The 23,420-nt window shown below is 48.1% G+C and overlaps 1 protein-coding gene across 2 annotated transcripts in view; it reads right to left on the bottom strand.

Moving 5' to 3' along the window:
* ST8SIA2 (ST8 alpha-N-acetyl-neuraminide alpha-2,8-sialyltransferase 2) overlaps window positions 1–20,677 on the bottom strand; it is a 39,190-nt gene extending 18,513 nt beyond the window's left edge. Inside the window, exons 1-4 of one of the 2 annotated variants that reach the window (XM_077828540.1) lie at window positions 20,577–20,677; window positions 4,120–4,182; window positions 1,785–1,910; window positions 930–1,187 (exon numbers count right to left, since the gene is read on the bottom strand). In XM_077828540.1, the coding sequence (XP_077684666.1) occupies window positions 930–1,187; window positions 1,785–1,910; window positions 4,120–4,182; window positions 20,577–20,677 (548 nt within the window). The remainder of the gene's footprint in view (window positions 1–929; window positions 1,188–1,784; window positions 1,911–4,119; window positions 4,183–20,576) is intronic. The other variant, XM_077828541.1, reaches the window with a different exon arrangement.
* Between the last annotated feature and the right edge of the window lie 2,743 nt (window positions 20,678–23,420).

Here is a 23,420-nt window from a genome sequence, read left to right as displayed (position 1 = left end):
ATGTTTGGTTTGTGTAGGGATGGTCTGAGTTTCTGGAGGGGCAGAGGGAGTGGTACATCTGTGTGCGCATGGTAGCTTGTGTATGTGTGAGTGTGTTTATGCGTAAGAACAGAGTGTGTATTGGGGTGGGAGTGATGCATGTGAGGGAGGATTGAGTTGAGGTGTCTGTGGAGAGTGTGAAGGTGACAGCTGGAGAAGGTAGAGGGTGTTTGTATAGGAATTATGTATGTGTCTGTAGGGGTGTGTAGGATAGGGTTTGCTTGCATCCAGGCGGTTTGGCTGGGGTGTGTGTCATCAGTGCTCTGCCAAGGTGTGGGGGCAGAGCGTGTTGTGGGAAGAGAGTGGTGTATATGAGAAGATGTGTGGGTTTGTAGGGTGGCCGGAGCACAGTGTGTGTAGGGTGTGAGTGGTGGGTGTGTGAGAAGGACGTGTGTGTCTGTGGGGGTATGGGAGGGTGATGGTGGAGGTGTTCATGACTTGAAGGGCGTTTATGTGGATGGAGTGTGTGTGTGACAGTGCGTGCTTGTGGAGTGCGTCAGGTTGTGGCGGGCAGGCTTGTGATGTTGTGCAAGGCCCCCTTCTGAAGTACTCTGGGTACATCACAGCTCTGGCTCCTTTGCCGACTGTTTCCAGCTCTTTGAACTCATATTAAACACTCCCCGTTGGATTTTGTTCAGTGCCCATCCTTCCCGTCCTGACAAGGGGGCTCCCTGCACTCCTTAGGGCACACCGTAGAAAGGGGAAGCGAGGGTGGAGGAGCGGGGGTTGGAATACGCAGCACTTTGTCGGTCCCCCAGTGACAGGAAAGGCTCTGGCCCAGTTGCCTGGCTTGGAGCCTGGGGGTCCCATCCCTGGATCCCTGTGTGTTTTGTGGGAGGGAGTAGGAGCCCTGCTGTATGGAAGGCTTGGCCTCTCTGACCCCTCACTACCTGATTACGAAGCTGTGAGCATCGATTTCTCTCCCGCAGCCACTGTTCAACAGGATCCCTGAGTTGCCCACTATGGCGCAGGTCCGGAAGTGCTTGCCCTTCAGGGGCGAGGTCCTTGGCAGCAGCTCATAGAGGTTCTGTGAGACATTCATGGTGCTGTCCCGGTCAAAGACGTAGTGGATGACGTCCCCGGGCTTCAGGGTCCCCTTCAGCACCGAGATGTCTTTCTCCGCATCCAGGAACTTCAAGATCTGTTTCCTTGGGAAAGGAAATAAAACAGATATAGGGAAAGCTTGCAGCACGGCCTATGACTGCAAAGCTCCCTCCTCCTGCCTGTTTATGCTCCACAGCCTGGCTGCAGAGAGACTGACAGCCTTCAGGAGCAACTCAGACTTTGGCACCTTTTCCCACCTGCTACCGCATGTGTGCTATAAAATGGTGCCCCATCTTAATGTCTGCATCTCCCATGCCCCCCTTTCCATCGGAGGAGGTCCTTAACAAGTCCATCACTGCCGGTCTCCTCTCCGCCAGCAGGGGTCACTGTATTTATGCACAAGGTGGCAGATTTCCTTCCCCCCATGAGTGGCTGATCATGGTGAATCTGCAGCGCCCTCTGGCCTCTGCTTGTCTCCAAGAGCGGAGGCTCAAGCGTGTGTTGCTCTGTTAACGCGAGGCCACGTGGCTGAGCTGGGAATTCGTTTCCAAGTGATCGCTTACAGGTATGAAGGCTAGCCCAGCAGGAGATAAACATTTTATTTCTTTCTTGACTTCTTTAGATGATATACAGAGGCAATTTGCCAGCTTGCACTGGGGAGGACCAAATCTGTCTCTTGTCCTATAGGTAATTACCAGTACCTGATCTTCAAAGAGAGTGTCTGGTTGTGTCTCCATCGGAATGAAGCTGGTTTAATGTGCTTAATGCTTTCATTACTTCTGTCAACAACAGCTGGAGATGAAGAGCCATTTATTACTACTTCAGCTCTAGAGAAAAGAGAGACAGAGAGAGGGGGAGAGACATGATCCGTTAGCTTCCCAATGGCATCTCTAATCGCTCTGAGGTGGCTGGGATTCAAACTTCTGTAGAAAAGCAAAATTGCGGTTATTACCTGAGCAGGGAAGGAAAGCCTATTTATTCTCTCCTACACACACACATACAAACACAGACACAAACTCAGACACAGACTTACACAAATACACACAGATTTACAGACAGACACACAAACACAGACAGACTGATACACACACAGACTCAACAGGCAGACACACAGGCTCTCACACAAACAAAAAACACACAGAGATTCTCAGAGAGACTTAGACAGACACAGGCATGGATTCACACGCGGAGATTCTATACACAGACAGCAAACACAGTCATGCTTACAGACGATGACACAACCAGATACACATCCACCCATAGGCATGCCCGTCTCACAAATGACAAATCAGATCCATCTCTTGTGGTGGGTTAAATTCACATCAGAAAAACGTGGTCTTTACTTCACCCCAGCAAGAGAAATGAATTTAGCTGAGATGCTGGGGATCGGTACTACTGGCAAATGCCCCATTACAAACAGCAGGGCTCTTTGATAACTTTTGTTCCCTTCAGAGGAGAACAATGAAATTTCATGGCATCTACTTTGTGCTAGGGCACCAGACCCTGGCAAATGACTGGTCGGGGAGGGCCAGAGAGCAGTCAGGTACCCAGGTGTTGCAGCTCTGGAGATGATCATTGTGAGACCCCAAATTTAATCACTGAATCAGCAAAACAATCAAGGCCCCAACATTTCAATTCAATTTGCATCAAGTGGCATAAATGATGGAAACCACTGCATGCTTTATGTCTGCGAACCTCCCTCCAAAAAGAATAACCGAGAGGCTTCTCAGGAAGCAGAGCATGTGTGTGCAGCCCAGAAAAACCCTTCACACTCCAGAGTACACTGAAAAATTCACAGCCAGAGTGTTTGCTGCCAGCTAAGCAGAATGTCCCTCCTCATTGCAAGAGGCCACTCTCAGCAGGGAGAGAGTTGGCAAATAAAGAGATTTACACCAGGCAGATAAACACCCCAGAGGGAGAGGAATTACCTCTAGAGAGCACCTCTAGGAGACATGGGGTGAGAATAGAAAGGGATGCTTTTGAATGTACCATGTAAAACTGTCCTGACAGTGAGCTACGGCTGCTGAGGGCATCATGACATAAGGCTGTGTCCATTCACAATGGTGCAATGTGTGGTACAGCAGTGCCGTGTTGCTTCCATTCCTCCTGGAATGATGGCTGCTCTCTGTGGGCCACCTTGGCAATTCACTGCCAGTTGAGAGGAGGCTTGTTTGCTTCAGGTACAGATGGGGAATGATTGACGGGAGATCTCAGGCACATGTGAGGATATTTTGGGACTCCTGCTACTTAATATTTAGGGAGGCAAGCTGAATATATTTCTAGATGCTAGTTGTCACTGTGTGTGTATATACAAAATAGCAAAGTATGATCTGCGGAGACTGCCAACAAGGCTAGCTATCAATCTTGCACTTCACCACATAATCTGATCTCCTGCAAGGCAAATTTAGAAAATGCAAAAAATGCCAAAGTTAACTGAGTGGAGAAAACCTTCCTAGCAATAACTGATTTTTTTTTGTGCTTGATGCTTTTCGTATTTTGATGAAGTGTGTGGCATCGCCATGTCACAATGCAGTGCAATGACACCCAAGCTACCCAATTATAGCACATAACAATATTGTGATGACATGGGATGATCTTGCAAATGACTTAGAAGGCACTGAATGCCTGTAGTGTCACAGAATGACTTTGTGATGGAGTGATGTCTCGTGTCATTGAGTGCCATTATGATGCAACAGAATGACAGTCTGATGTCATAGAAAGAAATCCCTTTTGTAATACCATGGTGGAAAATTGCAAAGGTGGCAACTTTCCCACTGACTTATTCTGTACAATAAGTAACTCTCTTCCATATTCTCAATCACTGCAACTTGCAGATCCTTGGTCATTTGCAAATAATTATTGCATTGAATAGAGGGGGGAGAATGATTAAGAAATGTAAAGCAGAAGGGAAAAGAAACAGATACATTTGCTAAATAGGAAGAGTACCATGCAGCAAAGAAGAAGAAGAAGAAGAAGAAGAAGATTAATAGCTGCCTTAGAGCAAAAACAAATGAACACAAAATCTAATTTACAAACCTATTAGATTTGCTATGTAAGCTGTTCACAGCTGATCTGATTGTACCTCTGCCTCCAGAATTCCTGCAAGACAAAGGAAATGCATTATTTATAAACCCAGCTCCTCTTTGCAAAGCATTGTTCAACAATCAAGAGATCCTCAAAGCTGCTACAACACTCACACTTCACACCATCCAAAATGGCAACATCTAGGGGCGCTTGGGGAGGGGTTCTCATGCCCTTCTTCAAAGTGGTGCCCCATTGTGACTAAACCAAAAGTGGGGAGCAACCCTCTTCTGGTAGTCCAAAGAATCAGTTAAAAGTCATGTGCATTAACCACTTAAGAGTGCCATAGGCTTCAAATAAAGTGCCTGATCCTCTCACGCTGACAAGCTGCACGTGGAGCAAGACGGGGATGAGCAGCACAGGATCTTTAAACCACCTTTATGCTACCCTGATCCTAAGGTAGGCCACGGGTCAGTCCAGCCCAGTTCCCAGCATGCCCCTCTAACTTACACTTGACTGGCCCAATGTGGCAGCTGCGGATCAGAGGGGAGCAAGGATTCCCTAGTCACACCCTTTTTCACCTGGCCATGCTCATATAACAGTGACTAGAAGTGAGAGTCACATAGGAGCTAAATTTCCAGCCAATGGTCATATGTAGTAACAAAAAATCTCCAGATGGGCTGGAATCCCAGACCCAAACAGCTTCATAGAGAGGAAATTTGGATCCGAATCCTGATCTGAATATCATGGTTTGGGCCAGTCTCCAAATAGAAGTGTGTGTCTGTAGATGCCCCTTTCACCGGAGGATTTCATAGTACTTCATGTTAGTCCAGTTTTACAGGTGGGATCCAGAGGCTGAGAACGTACACTGGAGTCCTCTTTTTCCTCAGTCCCCATCCCATCCTGTCCTGTCCCTAGAATGTTGTCAGCGTGGGCGAGGGGAAGGACTAGTTTAATGGAGGAGGGTGCTTTTTTGGTTGTTTGTTTCTGTGGGTTCATACTCTGAGTTTCAAACTAACATCAAAACAGCCCAGAGCACTAGGTTTTTGCATGGTGTCTGCCACTGCCACAAATAATTCACAAAAATAGCTTTGATGCCCCTGATGGATGACCATCCCATGGCAATGGATACAGGCCGAATCTCAGCCTTTGACAGTGGATCCCAAGGGCCCACTGACTCATTTACAAGCCCTGGCTGGGGTGGACAGCATGGCTCCAACCTGGTCCTGATCATTTCTCTCCAGCAGATTCCAGCTGAGTGATGAGTAACTGCTCTTTATCCTCCCCAGCCCTCAGAGGCTAAGTGCCTCAGTGGTCAGCCCTGGCCCCCATCCTTTACAATGTACAGAAGAGCACTTCAGCAGAAATGGTCAGATTCCATGGCCTACTCTGCTACCAGCATGTTGACTAGGCCCCTGGCTAGATTACACCTCCCATCATGCACCTACAATGTACCACACAGCTTAGTCAGAGGGAGGACTGCACTGCATCATGGAAACTGTAGTCTGGCCAGAGAGCCCAGCCCACTGGACAGAATGGTGTTATCAAGCAACGCAAATTTCAGCTCCCATGAGGCACCATGCCACAATAGAGAAATGCAGTTTAATGTTAAACTGACTCAAAATAAATGTTTTGGGTCAGTACAACAATCCAAAATATTACATTACCATTCAAACTGACCTGAAAGGAAATATGTCATGTCAGTTTTCCCAATGGAAAATCAAAAATTTGCAGCAAAATCAAAATTTGTCCCCAGAAAATTCTGATTTTTCCAAAACTCCATTTTCCATCAGAAAAATTCCCAACCAGCTCTATTAATAATAACCTCACCCACCATCACAGGTGTCTGGCTCCCAGATCATCAAAGCTGTGCACAGCCTAAGGGTCACACTAAATACATCTCTGCTTCTCAAGAACTAGGTAGCAGCGGTGGCTAGGAATGCCTTCCTCTATCTCCAGGTCGCCAGGAGACTTCACGCTTCCCTCTCCGAAGAGGACGTGGCAAACAAGATCCACTTCTAGACTTGACTCCTGCAACTGCTTTTATCTTGTGCTGTCAGTTAAGGCCAACCAAAAATCTCCATCCTGTCCAACAGACAGCAGCCCACCTCCTGGGCGAGTCACGGAGAACACATCACACCAGTACAGTCTCCACTGGCTTCCTGTGCCCAAGGCTGGCTCCAATTCAAGGTCCTGGTATTAGTCTATGAAAACCTTCGGGTCAGACTGTGGTACCTTACCACAAATAGTCTCAGTGAAATCATGGGGACTATTTGGTACAGCCTATTATGGGCTGGACTAGATTACCCAAATTAAGCCTTGTCAGTCACAATCCTGAGACCACTGCACTCACCAGAGACACAGAAACTAGATCTTCCCAAAGTCAGACTCTTGGGAGCAGGAGATAAGACATTTCTCGTGCTGGCTCCTAGGCGAATGCAACATTCTACCAGGGGAGAGGGGGAAAAAACAGGACAAGTGTCCAATCTGCTGACTGCCGAGCTCACTCCTTCTTTAGCCTGGCATTCTCAGGGAATTGGCCCCCAGTTCCTACTGATGCTCAACAGGAGTTGGGCATGTAACTCTCTTAGACCTATTGCAAAATAACAGCTTTACATCTTTTGTCCTTAGTTTTCTGTGCCCATGGCCTAGGTACTAGATGATTGTGCTCTATAAGTACTAAAGCTGCTCAAAAGATTTGTTTGAAATGTTCAGCTTTTCAACTGGACATTTTTTTTTAATGAAAAATTCCCTTACGGGCCTCTTTTCTCCCACAGCCCAGCTGCACCAGTCCCAAGGGGATAAGCAACAGAAAAGAAAAGTGTACTGTACCTCCAGAAATAATTTAAGTTGGGAGTGAAAACTCAGGGAACTGAGAGACAGGTTCCTTGTTTTATCTGAGCTGGATCCTTACCCCCTCTTAATATCAAATCCTCTGAGCAGCTCATCTGGGACATGTTGCTTTGGAGCATGCCACCATATGCAGTTTCCTGCTTCCCATAGGACACTGTATATTATCAGACTGGAGGGATCCCTCCTGTAACAGCTTTTTCATTCCTTTGACAAGTCTGAGAATCAACTGCTATTTCATCTCGTCAAGGGGTTGGCAGGGCTGATTCATTCAGAGAGCATTTATCAAGCATCCATTTTAATAGGGTTCATCGCAGGGTGTGAGAGCAGTCTAGATTAGTGTGCAATCTGTGCATTCTTTTCAAACACTTGGTCCTTTGAAGAAACCACCCAAATGGGATTCACGCTCCCTCACACTCTCTGTAATACAGATAGGAACTGGATTAAGGGCTTAGAAAGGGAAACGAATAAATGGTTGCCCAAAATCTCTGCAACACACAGGAAAGGGGAATCCTGAGAAATTAGGAGAGGGAGAAGACCCTTGTGGCTGCGGCTGTGTCAAGCTGAGAAGATGGTTAATCAGTGGGAATGATGTCAGTGGAAGAACCCAGCTCCCTAAGGACAAAGCTGTATTGACCCTACAGTCATGTGACAAGAGGGAATGTAAAATGTGATCCATGGCAGATGATCACCCCGAGCCACTTGTGCAGAGTTCTATTTCCAGTGCTCGCTGGTTAATAACCTAATAGGAGAATAACTTCAGGAGAAAACAAACAATGGTTCTGCCTGTAAATATTTCTTGTACTTGCTTTCCCCTTTTTCTCATCAGCGTTTGTCAAGTTTTTCTCCCGAGGGTGGATTTAAAGCTCATAGTCTGGAGGGTATGTGAATGCCAGTCATCCAAGCCCATCCAGGGTTGGAGAGGAATCCTCCCATTTACATCTCTAGCCTGAGGGTATCTAAACCAGTTCTGGTGACTGCTCTCACATAAGGGAATCGCAGAAGAACTCTATGCCCTATGTCTCCAACCTGGTGGCATCTCAAATGAGGGACAAGGTGTGGCCTGATGGAAGGAGTTCAGGCAAACGTTTCATTTCCCCAGCTGAAACATGCAGCAGGTACCCAACTTGAGGACATCTGCAATGCTAGTCATGGTCACTGCAGCAGGCACACAGCTGGCATAAAGGATTCTGGGTAGCACTCTCTTGAACTAGGTGGGCAGCTGAAATGCTGCCCAGGGTGACTGCGCCAGGCCATGAGCTGATTTCATTTATTCTTCACCATCATCTGAAGCCTCAGGTGTTGACCACTGGTTTGGCATGACATCAGGCTTGATGGATCAATGGTGTGAGCTGGGGAATCTTGTTTCTCTCCAGTGAATAAATACTAAAAATATGATTGGACTCTGCACCTTTTCCTCTTTGCACTCTAACATTTGGATACTTTCCCCACATCTCCTCTCAGTGTACAGTTCAAGTCATCATGCAGCATGAACATGGTCTGCAGGGCTGCTTGTCTCTTCCCAGTTGGGTCACTGGGCAGCTCTCCAGTGATGACTGTCCAAGCAAATCTACTGTTTAGACACCGTGATCCTGACAGGAAAAAGATTTTTCCAGGTTTGTCATGCTCACAGACAACACATGCAGGGCAATACCCCTGGGCCACTCCACTTCACTGCCCTGCAGAGAGGAAAATACTAAAAGGTGGGCAGTGCTAATTAAAAGGAATAATCAGAAATTCAGCCCATTTTACTCTTGCTCAGTTGATCCAGACTTAAATCTCTCAGCCTCACATGGTAAAGACCAACCACTATTAAAGTTATACGGACAGACGTTGATGTAAAAAGCTTCCTAATGCTGCATCGCTGTATTCACTTATTGATCTAAGTGTTATCAGTTTGATCTTACTGTCAGCCCCACAGCATACTAACCTGCTTCCCAATTCCATTCTCATAGCTCAGGTCCTTTGACTTCTGTTTGGAGAGGTTTCCCAGTGACCAAGTAGCATAGCTGTATGGTAGTTCTATATCATGGATGAGTACTCTAGGCCCTTTTATTTTCTCTTTGAGGTGGTGGAGCTGAATTTGGGCTATGGAAGGTGTTATGTTGGCCAAGAAGTGCTGTATACAAATGTAAGGTGACATGATTTATATATCACAGGATGGGGCGGAAAGATTGTCCCATAGTTCAGACTCTAGAGTAGAATGAATCGTTTACGATGAATAATTTATTTGAAGAATTTTCTATTCACAACTTGTTTGTGACCAGCCTGTGATTTTTCTCAAAGGCACTTTTTTTTCTGAAATGATTTATTTACTCTTCTTTGGGAACCATTCTTAGTCTGTAGCTTATTCACAAGCCATGTGTTGTGAGTTTTCAACATGCGAGTTCCAGTCTGCTTTGATTGGACAACTAGGTCACGTTGCACATTAGGATGAGTGGAACTCTGGAGGCAGTTTTCTGGACCAAATTCTCAGGATTACGAATTTGAAATATACTCCAATATCCACTTACAATTCACAGTTGCCATAAACATCCTTGCCAGTCAGCTCATTCACTAGAATATTCATGGAAAATGAATACAAAAAGGGCACAGTAAAAGCGAACTGGCTGAAAAATTACAAACAAAGCTCAATGATCGTTTTTGCAATATTCACCTCGTTTTAGTGGCTCTATAGCTAGTTCTGCCACAGACTTCCTGAGTGACCTTGGGCAAGTCATTTTAGCTCTGACCCTCAGTTTCTTCCCTTTGGAAAATGGAGACAATCATAGCTACATAGTCCATGGCGGTAGGGGACTGTTAAACTAAATTCAAGCCCTTTGATATTCCCAGAAAACAGGTTCTATCAAGGTACAATGTATCATGGTTATAAGTGATGATCTCAAATACTGGTTCATTAAGTTCCACCACCCTCCTTTGAGCCAAGTACATTTGATCATCTCCCTATGACAGATAGGGCAGGGAAGGTAAGTGACTTGGCCATGGTCACCCAAGAAGACAGTGTAAGAAGCAGGAACAGAAACTCACACACACTTATACACACAGAAAGAAAAGGAGTACTTGTGGCACCTTAGAGACTAACGAATTTATTTGAGCATGAGCTTTCGTGAGCTACAGCTCACTTCATCAGATGCATACCGTGGAAACTGCAGCAGACTCTATATATACACAGAGAATATGAAACAATACCTCCTCCCACCCCACTGTCCTGCTGGTAATAGCTTATCTAAAAGCCATTTCCAGCACAAATCCAGGTTTTCTCACCCTCCACCCCCCCACACAAATTCACTCTCCTGCTGGTGATAGCCCATCCAAAGTGACAACTCTTTACACAATGTGCATGATAATGAAGTTAGGCCATTTCCTGCACAAATCCAGGTTCTCTCACTCCCTCACCCCCCTCCAAAAACCCACCCCCATACACACACAAACTCACTCTCCTGCTGGTAATAGCTCATCCAAACTGGCCACTCTCCAAGTTTAAATCCAAGTTAAACCAGAACATCGGGGGGGGGGGGGTAGGAAAAAACAAGAGGAAATAGGCTACCTTGCATAATGACTTAGCCACTCCCAGTCTCTATTTAAGCCTAAATTAATAGTATCCAATTTGCAAATGAATTCCAATTCAGCAGTTTCTCGCTGGAGTCTGGATTTGAAGTTTTTTTGTTTTAAGATAGCGACCTTCATGTCTGTGATTGCGTGACCAGAGAGATTGAAGTGTTCTCCGACTGGTTTATGAATGTTATAATTCTTGACATCTGATTTGTGTCCATTTATTCTTTTACGTAGAGACTGTCCAGTTTGACCAATGTACATGGCAGAGGGGCATTGCTGGCACATGATGGCATAAATCACATTGGTGGATGTGCAGGTGAACGAGCCTCTGATAGTGTGGCTGATGTTATTAGGCCCTGTGATGGTGTCCCCTGAATAGATATGTGGGCACAATTGGCAACGGGCTTTGTTGCAAGGATAAGTTCCTGGGTTAGTGGTTCTGTTGTGTGGTATGTGGTTGTTGGTGAGTATTTGCTTCAGGTTGCGGGGCTGTCTGTAGGCAAGGACTGGCCTGTCTCCCAAGATTTGTGAGAGTGTTGGGTCATCCTTTAGGATAGGTTGTAGATCCTTAATAATGCGTTGGAGGGGTTTTAGTTGGGGGCTGAAGGTGACGGCTAGTGGCGTTCTGTTATTTTCTTTGTTAGGCCTGTCCTGTAGTAGGTAACTTCTGGGAACTCTTCTGGCTCTATCAATCTGTTTCTTTACTTCCGCAGGTGGGTATTGTAGTTGTAAGAAAGCTTGACAGAGATCTTGTAGGTGTTTGTCTCTGTCTGAGGGGTTGGAGCAAATGCGGTTGTATCGCAGAGCTTGGCTGTAGACGATGGATCGTGTGGTGTGGTCAGGGTGAAAGCTGGAGGCATGCAGGTAGGAATAGCGGTCAGTAGGTTTCCGGTATAGGGTGGGCTATCACCAGCAGGAGAGTGAATTTGTGTGGGGGGGTGGAGGGTGAGAAAACCTGGATTTGTGCTGGAAATGGCTTTTAGATAAGCTATTACCAGCAGGACAGTGGGGTGGGAGGAGGTATTGTTTCATATTCTCTGTGTATATATAAAGTCTGCTGCAGTTTCCACGGTATGCATCTGATGAAGTGAGCTGTAGCTCACGAAAGCTCATGCTCAAATAAATTCGTTAGTCTCTAAGGTGCCACAAGTACTCCTTTTCTTTCTGCGAATACAGACTAACACGGCTGTTACTCTGAAACTTATACACACAAACACTCAGGCACAGATTTACACAAACAGAGCCATAAACTCATACACAGACTTACAGACAGACACACAAACACATGCATACACAGACACACCTACATACACACACACACACAGAGACTCAATATGCAGACACATAGATATACACACACAGACACACACACAAACAGAAAACACACAGATTCTCAGACAGACACAGGCTCAGGTTCACACAGAGATTTTATACAGACAGCAAACACAGTCCTGCTCACAGTTGCTAACACAACCAGATACCACCCCCCACCCCGACATACCCCATCACAAATGACAAATCAGATCCACCTGTTGGAATGGGTTGAATCCACATCAGAAAAAAAAATGGCCTTTCTGTTACCCCAGAGAATGAAATTAATTTAGCTGAGATGCTGGGCATTGCATACAGGAATTGGTACTAGTGGTAAACACCCCATTATGAATAGCAGGGTTCTTTGATAAGTTTTCATTGAAATCAGACCATCTTTGCAAAGCCTTTTGATATTGGTGAATTGGCAAATTCCTACCAAAAATGTTTCACTGATGTTTTTCTGACTAGCTGTAGATTTGGGGTTTTGGCTTGGCTCTTTACAGAGATAGGAGCCAACTGTAAGATTTGGGTTTAAAGTATGAAATCCCCATCTGCACCCCAAAATGTGTAGGTGCTTGGATCTGTGATTTTGCGTTGGGACAATGCCCAGGTGTGATGCTGTTTGGTGAAAGTTTGGCCTGAGTCCAGCAAGCCTGACTGTGGATGGTTCAGCTGGGCTTCAGTTTATACATGAACCTTTCTTCTGGACATGTGATTCTGGCTTGAAAATTAATTTGGTTTGTCTCACCCTGTTCTCCATTGGAGCATATTGCAATACAGCACAGCTGGCTCAAGACAAGGCGAGCTGTGGAACAGCAGTGGGTGCTGTGCATGAGGAGTGAACCGAATGGACAGAACAACGGGGGAGCCAGGAATGGACTAGCAGTGGGCATCAGAAGTGAAGTGAGGTGCACCGGCAGAATTGTGCGTAGCCTAGGACTGGGACAGCAGCGGGTTCTGCAGGTCAGGCTGGTTGAGGTGATTTGCAGAGCTTGTTGGGTGCTGGCCTGCAGTATGCCTGGTTCTCATAGGGTGACCAGACAGCAAATGTGAAAAATCGGGACAGGGGGTGCACTTGTCACTGCAGGGTATGAAAAAGACCAAGATTGAGAGGACATTGGAGTGGGGGCCATTAGAGAGACCTGTCAACTCCCACTCTCATGGCAAGTGAGGTTCTCTCTTTTGGGATTAGGAAATTGTGAATGCATTTCTCTGCTGGGATGAAGGACCTGGCAATGTGTCTCAATGAAACATTTGAAATCTCGCTTACAAATGTTTAAAATCTCACTTGTTTGCGTTGTCACAGCTTGACAGCCTCAGTGTTAAAACCTTCCTAAATATCAGATGCTATTTTTATAGCTGTGAGCTTAATTCCTGCTAATGTCATGAGACTGAATTCTAGAGACCGCGTCCATGCTGAGCATTTCAGGGAAATTCCCTCACCCTTGCTGTAGGGCTGATGCAGCTCCAACAGGGCTAGCACCAAGGGGAGTGCTGGTGGAGATGAGCCACTGATGAGGTCTAGAGCAGGTCTACAAGACACAGTGGTAAAAATGCTGACTTCTGAACTGTGCTATATCTCCCAACTTTGCTTGCATCAATGGAGGTGCACTGGTGCTAGACCAGTGGTGGGAGAATGCTCTACAAGTCTCCATGCAGACATGGCTACGTCATTCAGATACTGACTTCAGTGGAGCCACTCCAGGTCTGCCTCAGTGTAAACGAGAGCAGAATTTGGCCCTCAGTTTTATGCCTTGTCACAAATACGTGTTTGTCTCATTGCAAGTGTAACCTGAAGACACAGGAACCGAGACCCTAGCCTAGTGCCTGGGAGAGGAAAAGCGAATTACGTTGGAGTGCTGACATGGGAAAATCAGTGAAGAATCAGTATGAAAGGAACAAATCTAAACACAGAAGTAGCCTTCTGAGGTAGCCTAAAGTGAGGCAATGAGAGGGAATTGTCAAACTGCCTTTCACAAGGACATGATGCTGGGATCTATTTTCACTGATGGTGATGGGAAACCCCTTTCCGTTGCTTTCAAACATGCAACCCAAAGAACCAACAGATGGGAAAATGGCACTTGGTGCAACCAGATCAGCACTTGTCATGTGTTATCTCAGTCTCCTTTGGTATCTGTCTTGCTGTTTATGGGTAAGGTTACCAGGTAGCAACTGTGAAAAAATGGGACAGGGAGTGGGCGTAAAAAGGTGCCAATATAAGAAAAAGTCCCAAAAACCAGGATTGTCCCTTTAAAAATGGGATGGATGGTCACCCTGTTTATTGAGCACCCAGCCCCAGGTGATCTTGGTTCTAGGTTTTTGACTCTTTCTCTTTCTAAAACTATCTTACTGTCTCTTTAACTTGTCTTAAAACAATGAGATAGATGGATAAAAAAGGAGGCATCTCTGAAGTGTCAGGTTTCAGATCCACACACGCCCAATATAACGGCAATGGGGCATGATTTATCAGTCATTATTACTCTTGTTTTACAGTAAAAACAGTAGCATGCGTCAGGAAGTGGGATTATCCACACATTTCACATCACCATGCATCTATGTGTACAGCCAAAGGGGTATTCCTCATTTATCCCACAGCAGCTCTTTCAATGGTAGCATTGGCTCCTTTTGGCACAGAACACTTCTGCCTGCCCCCCCCCCCCCCCCCCGATTTGCTCTTACTTCATCCCAGCTGAATTTACACTAATGAAACACCCAGCAAAGGAAGACAAGAAGCAACCACACAGAGTTCAGAGAGAGACTCGGGTTATTTTGGGTTTTTTTTAGTTTACTTGGGTAAAAAAATCCCCTGAAAACCCTAAGAGAGACTTGGACAGGACTGGAAGAAAAATCACTCTAAAACTGACAGGTGCTTCACCTCTGAGACAGAAGCCGCAGATCAGAGTGCCTGAAAGACGTAAGCAGACCATGAGTGCTCCGTGGACCACAGGGAGAGATCCTCTGGGCCAGAAGTGTTATAAATTCAAGTTGTCACTCCAGACTTGTCAACACAATCAAGTTAAAGCATACAAGCATTCAGCCATCATAACTGACCCCCGAAGCCACCCCCTGTTGTTTCTTCTGCCTCACAGCCGCAAACAGGAAACAAAAGCAAAAGCACTGACAAAGCACCAGCTAATGCTCAGTGAGCACTCAGAAGCCAGACACAGCCCTGCAGTGGGATCTGAAGCTGGCCAGGCTGAGGATCTGTTGCACTGTGAGGGGGACTCTCAACTGAGAACCGTCTGCCACTGAACAGGGAAAGCTGAGTTCTAGACAGTGGCAGCAGACACACGTCTGCCTATAAGGAGACAGTAACGGGGTCCCAGGGTTCAAACATTTTCACCAGCAACACCTTGCGTTGCACTTTCAACTGAAGAAGTAGCCAAAAGAGAGTACAGACCTGGTGAGTGACCGTAGAAACCCACACCACTCGAAGGGTGAGGTGCCACTGTGTTCTGCAGCCACTACAGCTTTCAGAAGCTGGATCAACGGCAGGTTTACAATAATCCAGCCAGGAGGCATGGCTGGGAGAGGCCAGCTTTATGCCTGAGAGGAAAGGCCACAGTCTCCTGGAAATGGTCACCACAGGCTGTTGTTATTCTGTGCACATCCAGATGAAGTGAGGGATTCAATGGGACTTTTAAGCCACACTAGCAAAGGGTAGCATGCCATCCCCAGTTTTCCAAGCTGGCCAAAAATCACTGGCAATACCATTCATTTGAAAGAGCAGTATATATTTTCTCTAGAACGGAGGCTGAGAGGCATGCAGTCTAGTCCAGCAGAGAAAGCGTTAATACATATTAAGCATGACTCAATGTCAAGTGTGCACCAGGATGGCTTATTGACGAAGTCACCTGGTGACAGCAAGGGCACGGGCTCCCTTAATGTCTGTGATGGATCATCAGGGTAGGGAGGGATCCCTGCAGAACTTGCTAGGGGACGCTGTCCCTTTAAACTTCACAAAGAGAACCACATTTTTACTCTCAGTAACTGACAATAGTTATTCCCCCAGTCACTGCAGCCTTAGTCTCTCCCTGCAGTGAGAGGCAGAGGGGCAGGGCAATTATTTCCCATTACGCTACACTGGCTACGGTGAATAAGAAAACAGCCACGCTCATGTCACAGCTTCCCTAAGGTGTGTTCTAGAGGGAAGCCTTACAAGGGAACTTTGCTCTGAGTATTTCAGGGGAAACAAAGGACACAGCATAGAGGGACCTACGCAGAGGAAGTCTCCACAAGATTAAAGTTTCAGTAGCCTGGAATCAGGCGAGTCTTTGAAAACTAAGTACCAATGTCATTCGAAATGCCAGTGCAACATACCAGAGAGAGGTGAATGGACTTGCCTACCCACACTTCTTTTACGATGCCCATACAGCCAAAGTGGCACAACCCAGCTAATGTGGACACTATAAAGGCGTAGCTTATTCACATACAAGAAGGGAAACTATTATAACTCACTAAATAGATGATCTGGTGTCCACGGTAGGGGTTGAATCAAAATAACTTGTTGGCACAAATCCTACCCCTAATGGACATAGTTATACAGCTACAAAAACAGTGCACAGGTCACGCGGAGCAGAAAGAGAGGGCTGGGGTGGAGGTCAGAGCACAGCCCTGGCAGGTGAGTAGTTCTTGAATTCTAAAGCTGGCCTCTGTTTTAATTCTTTGCCTCAGTTTGCCCCCATCTGCAGCAAAGTGGGGGCGGCTAATAATACGTGGAGCAGCAAGAAGGATTGCTTGAGAAACAAACAAACTAAATGACTGGCTTTCTCTGAAACATCTGTCACACTTCAGTAGCTACAGCCTCCTTAGCTCTCACTATAGAGACTGGGAGTGGCTAAGTCATTATGCAAGGTAACCTATTTCCCCTTGTTTTTTCCTACCCCTCTCCCCCCACTGTTCCTTAGACGTTCTTGTTAAACACTGGATTTGTGCTGGAAATGGCCCACCTTGATTATCATACACATTGTAAGGAGAGTGATCACTTTGGATAACCTATTACCAGCAGCAGAGTGGGGTGGGGGGAGAGAAAATCTTTTGAAGTGATAAACACCCATTTTTTCATGGTCTGTGTGTATAAAACATCCTCACTGCATTTTCCACTTTATGCATCCGACGAACTGAGCTGTAGCTCACCAAAGCTTATGCTCAAATAAATTGGTGAGTCTCTAAGGTGCCACAAGTCCTCCTCTTCGTTTTTGCGGATACAGACTAACCCGGCTGCTCCTCTGAAACCACTCTTTAGACTGTGATGCTGAGGACTTATTGTCCTTGAAAACAGCCTGATTGTTTTTGACACCCGGCCAATTATATTCACACCCTTCACTTTGCATTTAATGAGCATTTTATCCATTTGTGCTTTTACTGGGATGCTTGAGACTTCCCGGTGTTTGAGGGTGAGAAAAGCAGGTTGTTCCCCTCCCACCCAACGCCCTTCGCATACGAGCCATCTTCTTCTGGACAGGATGCATGGCCCCAGCGTCCGACTCCAGAGCTGGGGGGAAGGGCATGTGTAAAAGCGGGCAAGCTGTTCTTCTCCTTACAATAACCAAGGGGCATGTCTGAGCCAAGGAAAGACATGAGGGGAATAGAGCCAGTCCTGATTCCCAGCCCCGGTTGGTTACTTGGTCCTTCCAGAGGACACATGACAGACTGTGCTTTCATTTCAATAGGCCAAGAAAGCTGAGCGAAGAGAAAGGAGGGGATTGAGAGCAGAGAAGGGGGGCTGAAACATAACCTGGGATCTGAGCATTCTTGAATTTGGGGGGCTGAAATGCAGATCTGGATGCAAATCCAGCTTCCTGCCATCTCTAATTTAGAGCGACTTTGCTCTCAAAGATACATTAAGAACTGTTGGAAAACTTTGAAAAGTTCTGTTTCTCTATGCTGTCCCCCTTCTCTTTTGCACATTATGCAGCTACTTTCTCCTGTTCATAAGCATTTAGGGTATGTCTACACTGCAATTAAACACCTGCAGCTGGCCCATGTCAGCTGACTCAGGCTTGTGGGGCTCAGGCTATGGGGCTGTTTAATTGCTGTGTAGACAGCCGAAGCCTGAATGTTTACACCAGTGGTTCTCAAACTTTTGTACTGGTGACCCCTTTCACACAGCAAGCCTCTGAGCATGATCCCCATTCTAAATTAAAAACACATTTTTAAATATTTAACCCTATTGTAAATGCTGGAGGCGAAGCGAGGTTGGGGGTGTAGGCTAACAGCTCATGACCCACATGTAATAACCTCGTGACCCCCTAGAAGGGTCACGACTCCCAGATGAGAACTCCTGGTCTACACCATAATTAAACAGCCCCATAGCCCAAGCCCTGCGAGCCTGAGCCAGTTGACATGGGCCAGCCATGGGTGTTTAATTGAAAGGTAGAAATACCCATAGTGTCTCCAAAAGATGCTGGAATCACACAGCCCCGAGTCAAAAAGCCAAGATTATATCCCCAGAACAGGTGCAGAAAAGACAGTAGCAACTTGGCTCCATTGCCCCACCAATGCCCCTTAACCCTAACAAGGAGGCACCCCTGAGTAGATTATTATTCCTATTTATTTGTATTGTGGTAGCATCTCGGGGCAACAATCAGGGATCAGGACCTCTTTGCACAAGGCACTGTACAAACATGTAACAAAGAGCCGGTTCCTGCCCTGTAGCATTTACACTCTAAGGACAACTGTGCAGCTGAACCTCCAAGGGCCATTAGAGCTGTCTGACTGATGGAAATGGGGCAGGGAAGAGAAGCCACCTTTTAAATACATTGTAACAGCTTTATTATTTCATAGGAGCTGCCAAACCAGACCAGAGCAATGGTCCACCTAGGTCAGTGTCCCTGTCTCTTGGTGATTCAAAGGAAAGTTATTGCCCTCTGTAACCCCTCCTGCCCTCAGCACCAGGAAATGCACCCAGTATAATGTAATAATAAAACCATGAAGAGGATTAATGAATTTATTTTATGGTGCCAGCTGTGTGCTAGGCACTCATTGTGCTGGGAAGGAGGAGGGGAAATCTTTCCCTGCTCTTAACAGGAGTGAGGGGACCCTTGTCGTTTTAGCCTGGATAGTGTTAGCGCGACTCTGATTCATAGAAACGTCAGATCTTTTGCCTCCATGCTGCCTGCAGCAGTGAGTTCCGCAGGTTAACAGAAATCCCGCGCTGTTTATAACGTGCCCCGTCCATCCCCACTCTGTGCCCCTATAGAATGCTTGGCCTTTTAATGCCAAGCGGCCCCTAGGAGTAGGTTATTATGGGATGGAGTCATGCCCAGCCCCACCGCAGATAGCTGCTAGGCTTGGCTCAGCCTGGGGCTGGAGTAGAGGAGGTAGGAGCCTTCGGAGCAAGACACAGAGGGCTCCAGGGGAGGAGGGAGGGCCAAGCGCAGCAGAAGGGGGAGCTGGGGACGGGGGGGGAGCGGAGGGGGCGCACAGGGAGTTAATCACAGAACCCCAGCCCCACCTCGTGGAAACCCCTGCACATTTCAGACTGGGCTCTCTCCACTCCCATCCCATCCCATCCCATCCCATCCCATCCGGACCGGTACCGGCTCCCCGCGTCTCCACCCGGACCGGTACGAGTTCCCCGTCCCCATCCGGGCCGGTACCGGCTCCCTCTATCCCCATCCGGACCGGAACCTGCTCCTCCATACCCATCCGGACCTGTACCTGCCACTGCTATCCCCACCCGGACCGGCATCTGCTCCTCCCATCACATCGGGATCGTACCTGCTCCCCATCCCGCCGGGACCGGGACCGGTGCCGGCTTCCCCCATCGCTAGTCGGGCCTGTTCCTGCTCCCCGCACCCCCTGTTCGCCTCTCAGAGACCCTCGTTCCCCACTTGCTCAATGCTCAGCCCCTGAGCGGAGAGAGCGAAACACGCCCCCTTCCCACATCGGCAAAGGCAAGAGACCCGGAGAGCCAGACAAAGAAACTCTCCTGAACCCCCCGCCCCTCCTTCCTCTCTCCTCCATCATCTCCTCTCCCCGGCACCCACCTCCCAACCCACCCCGGCACCCCTCTCCTCCCCCAGCACCCACCTCTCTCCTCCCCACAGCACCCACCACCCACCCCGGCACCCCTCTCCTCCCCCAGCACCCACCTCTCTCCTCCCCACAGCACCCACCACCCACCCCGGCACCCCTCTCCTCCCCCAGCACCCACCTCTCTCCTCCCCACAGCACCCACCACCCACCCCGGAACCCCTCTCCTCCCCCAGCACCCACCTCTCTCCTCCCCACAGCACCCACCACCCACCCCGGAACCCCTCTCCTCCCCCAGCACCCATCTCTCTCCTCCCGAAAGCACCCACCACCCACCCCGGAACCCCTCTCCTCCCCCAGCACCCACCTCTCTCCTCCCCACAGCACCCACCACCCACCCCGGAACCCCTCTCCTCCCCCAGCACCCACCTCTCTCCTCCCCACAGCACCCACCACCCACCCCGGCACCCCTCTCCTCCCCCAGCACCCACCTCTCTCCTCCCCACAGCACCCACCACCCACCCCGGAACCCCTCTCCTCCCCCAGCACCCACCTCTCTCCTCCCCACAGCACCCACCACCCACCCCTGGCACCCCTCTCCACTCCTAGCACCCACCCCGGCACCCTGTCCCCTCCAGCAAGGAGCACCCCCTTTCCGCCGGGCAGTCGACCCCCCTGCAAGCAGCCCAGCGCCCACCCGTGCCTCCCGAGCGCCCGTCCCGGAGCCCGCTCCCCGGCGGCAGGCGGCGGGGAGCGGGGCAGAGCGCGGAGCTGCTTACCCGGTCTCCTCCTCCTCGAGCTCCGAGATGTCCACGAAGATGAGGAAGCCCACGAGCAGGGTGAGCAGCGCCAGCGCCCAGCTCCGGCACGGCAGCTGCATGGCTCCTGGCCGGGGGCGGGGGGCGGCTGGCTGGGGAGCCGCGCTGGGGTCCTGGGCGGAGCCCCCCGGGAGGGCCAGCAGCTCGGGGGCTCTCCCGAGAAACGCCCCCACCCGCTGCCCGACTCGCCGGGTTCGCTCCTTCTTCGCCCTTCCCCGCAGCCCGGGGGTGGGCAGGGGCTGCTGGCAGAGCCCGGTCCCCTCTTTGCAAAGGAGCAGGAGAGAGCTTTTTCCACCCTCCCTGACACTGAGAGAAGGAGGGAGGGAAGGAGACAGAGGCTGGGAAATGTATCCCCCTCCTCCCTCCCTCCCCCCCTCAAAGTTTGTCTGACACACAGACCGGCACCTGGGGACAGCAGTGGGAGCAGCTCCTGCCTGCACTCCCCTCACACAGACAAGGGCAGGTGGGCAGAGGCAAATGCTTTGTAACATCCCCCCCTTCTCAAGTGTGGGGCAGATCCATTGCCAGCACTGGGCACACTCCTCCTATGACATCGGAGGTGCTATACCCTGGCATAGGCAGAACCTTTGGCCTCTCCTTATGGACCCATGTGAGATCTACCATGTGCAGAAGATGGACTTAGTATGATTAAAACTTACCCCTGCCCAGGGGGTGTGGTGAACCTTCATTTATTAATGTCTGCTAAGTGCTAGGAGATCCTCAGATGAAAGGCGCTATATGTCATGGACCAGCACCCCATTGCACAGGGGTCCAAATTTTATAGCCAAGCCCTCTAGATTTGTACTGGCAAAAATGCCCATGGAAGTATTTTGCACCTACAAAATGATGTGTGCCCCAGCCTTCCTGTGTACACAATCTGCACACGTAAATACAAGTGTTGGAGGAATTTTTGCAGGTCAATTGCTTATGCATGTATTGGAGGGAGTGCCAGCTGGTAGCAGGTTTGTCCCTCTACGAACAAAACATACTCTTAATAATGATGATTATTATAATCACATTGCTTACAGTAGTGATTGTACCTTTCCACTTCTTGTATAATGTATACATTAAATGGGGTCCTTTGGGGTAGAAAGCACTATATAAAAATAAATAATATAAGATTAATTGTTAACATTCCTTATTAGTATTAATATATAACATGGGGAAAATAAGTATTTGAAAATTGGGATGCTGCTTTTGTAATAATAAAATATTGTCCTGCTGTGACTCAATCTCACTAGAGTTACATCAGGGATTAATTTGGCCCATTGTGTTTACCAGCAAAGGCACACAATAGTCTTACTTCCCAGAGACCTGTCACACTCCTAGCCCCAGTAACTTGCTGCGAGCTACAGCCAGAATCTTAGTTTCTATGCTGGAGAGAAATGGCTGCTGGGGTCAGAGCTGCAATTTCTTTCACTGGCAGGGTTGTGATGGTGTGTGTGTGTGTGTGTGACAGGGTGGGAGGAGGGAAAAAGGAGGAGGGGTTGGACCAGAGAATGACCCAGGAGGTTCTTGCCTTCCAGCCTTATCATTGATGAGGCTATGATTCCAGGATGGATCCTGCCATGGAGATAAAGGGCCAATAATGCAATGGGGTTAGCCAAGGCCAAGCTGGCCTGCTGTGTCCAAACCCAGGCTTGTTACAATTGAGCTAAAGGTTGCTGGACAGAACAGTGAATTATCTGGTGTTATACATGCCACCAAACTGGAGAGGTATGCAGTGGATTATAATGCAGCAGATAGGAGAGGCACAGATGGGATGGGAGGGGAAGGGAGGGAGAGAGAGAGACTAATTGCTTACATATTTAAAACAGCATCTTTAGCCTGAATAGGCGGACTATTAAGCAAAACAGGGCTATTAAATGGGCCACTTGGAGAACTGCCATTTTCTATTCTACACTCAGTTTTGTACTGGTATAGCTATGTTGAGTAGGGGTGTGATTTTTTATTATTATAGATATTCTGGTACAAATCCAGATGTGGATGCAGTTATATGGGACTGAGATACACTGATAAAACACGTCTACCACTATAACTGCACCCACACTGAGTGTATGTGGAGAGTTGTACCAATATAACTACACCAGTATAGTTAAAGTGGCACAATTTTTTGTGGGTAGCCAGGGGTGTGGTGTGGTGTGTTCCCCTAGTACTAGATGCCAATATGAAAGAGGTGCGGGGGTCTTTTGTACCTGTTGCCCTTTCATAGCCTCCTGTGGGAGCTGGGTTTTTGAAATTTAATATAATTGTAAATAGGGGAAACAAACCATCAGGTACTGTGAATTTATAGGTTAAAATACAGCATAGGCCAGTCCAGTACAATTACACTGTGCCTCTGTATATACTAGAGCATATCCAGTAGATTTAGAGTCTGTATACAGTATTCAGAATGGAGCATAGCAAGAGCTTTGGGTTTAATTAGATATTGTGGAAGTGGAAACAGCTCCATAATTTCCCCTCTGCAGTAATCCAGAAAAAAAGGCTTGTTTTCCTTCCAATTTCCATTTCCTCAGCTTCTCTGCCCACCACATCTTGAGGCTCCACAGGAAATGGGCAGTGTGGCCAGCCTCACGAATAGGCTGTAGAGCGTGCGGTGAGGAAGGGCTTTGAGAAGGAGGCTGGATAGTGTGATGGCTGGCATCTGGGATTCCTAGGAGGAAGAGGAGTGGCGCTCTCATCCTGTGACTCTTGGGAACACCACACAATCGGCACTTTCCCCTGCTATGTGAATCTCTAGTGGTACAGAAGTTCTGCTCCTCAGGGTCCCTGCCTGCTCCACCCCAGATGGTGCTTCAGTCCCTT

This window comes from Eretmochelys imbricata, chromosome 10, assembly GCF_965152235.1.
Source record: "Eretmochelys imbricata isolate rEreImb1 chromosome 10, rEreImb1.hap1, whole genome shotgun sequence".
Classification (NCBI taxonomy): Eukaryota; Metazoa; Chordata; order Testudines; family Cheloniidae; genus Eretmochelys; species Eretmochelys imbricata.
Note: the sequence above shows the minus strand (reverse complement) of the source record. Positions and strands in the feature narration are given on the sequence as shown.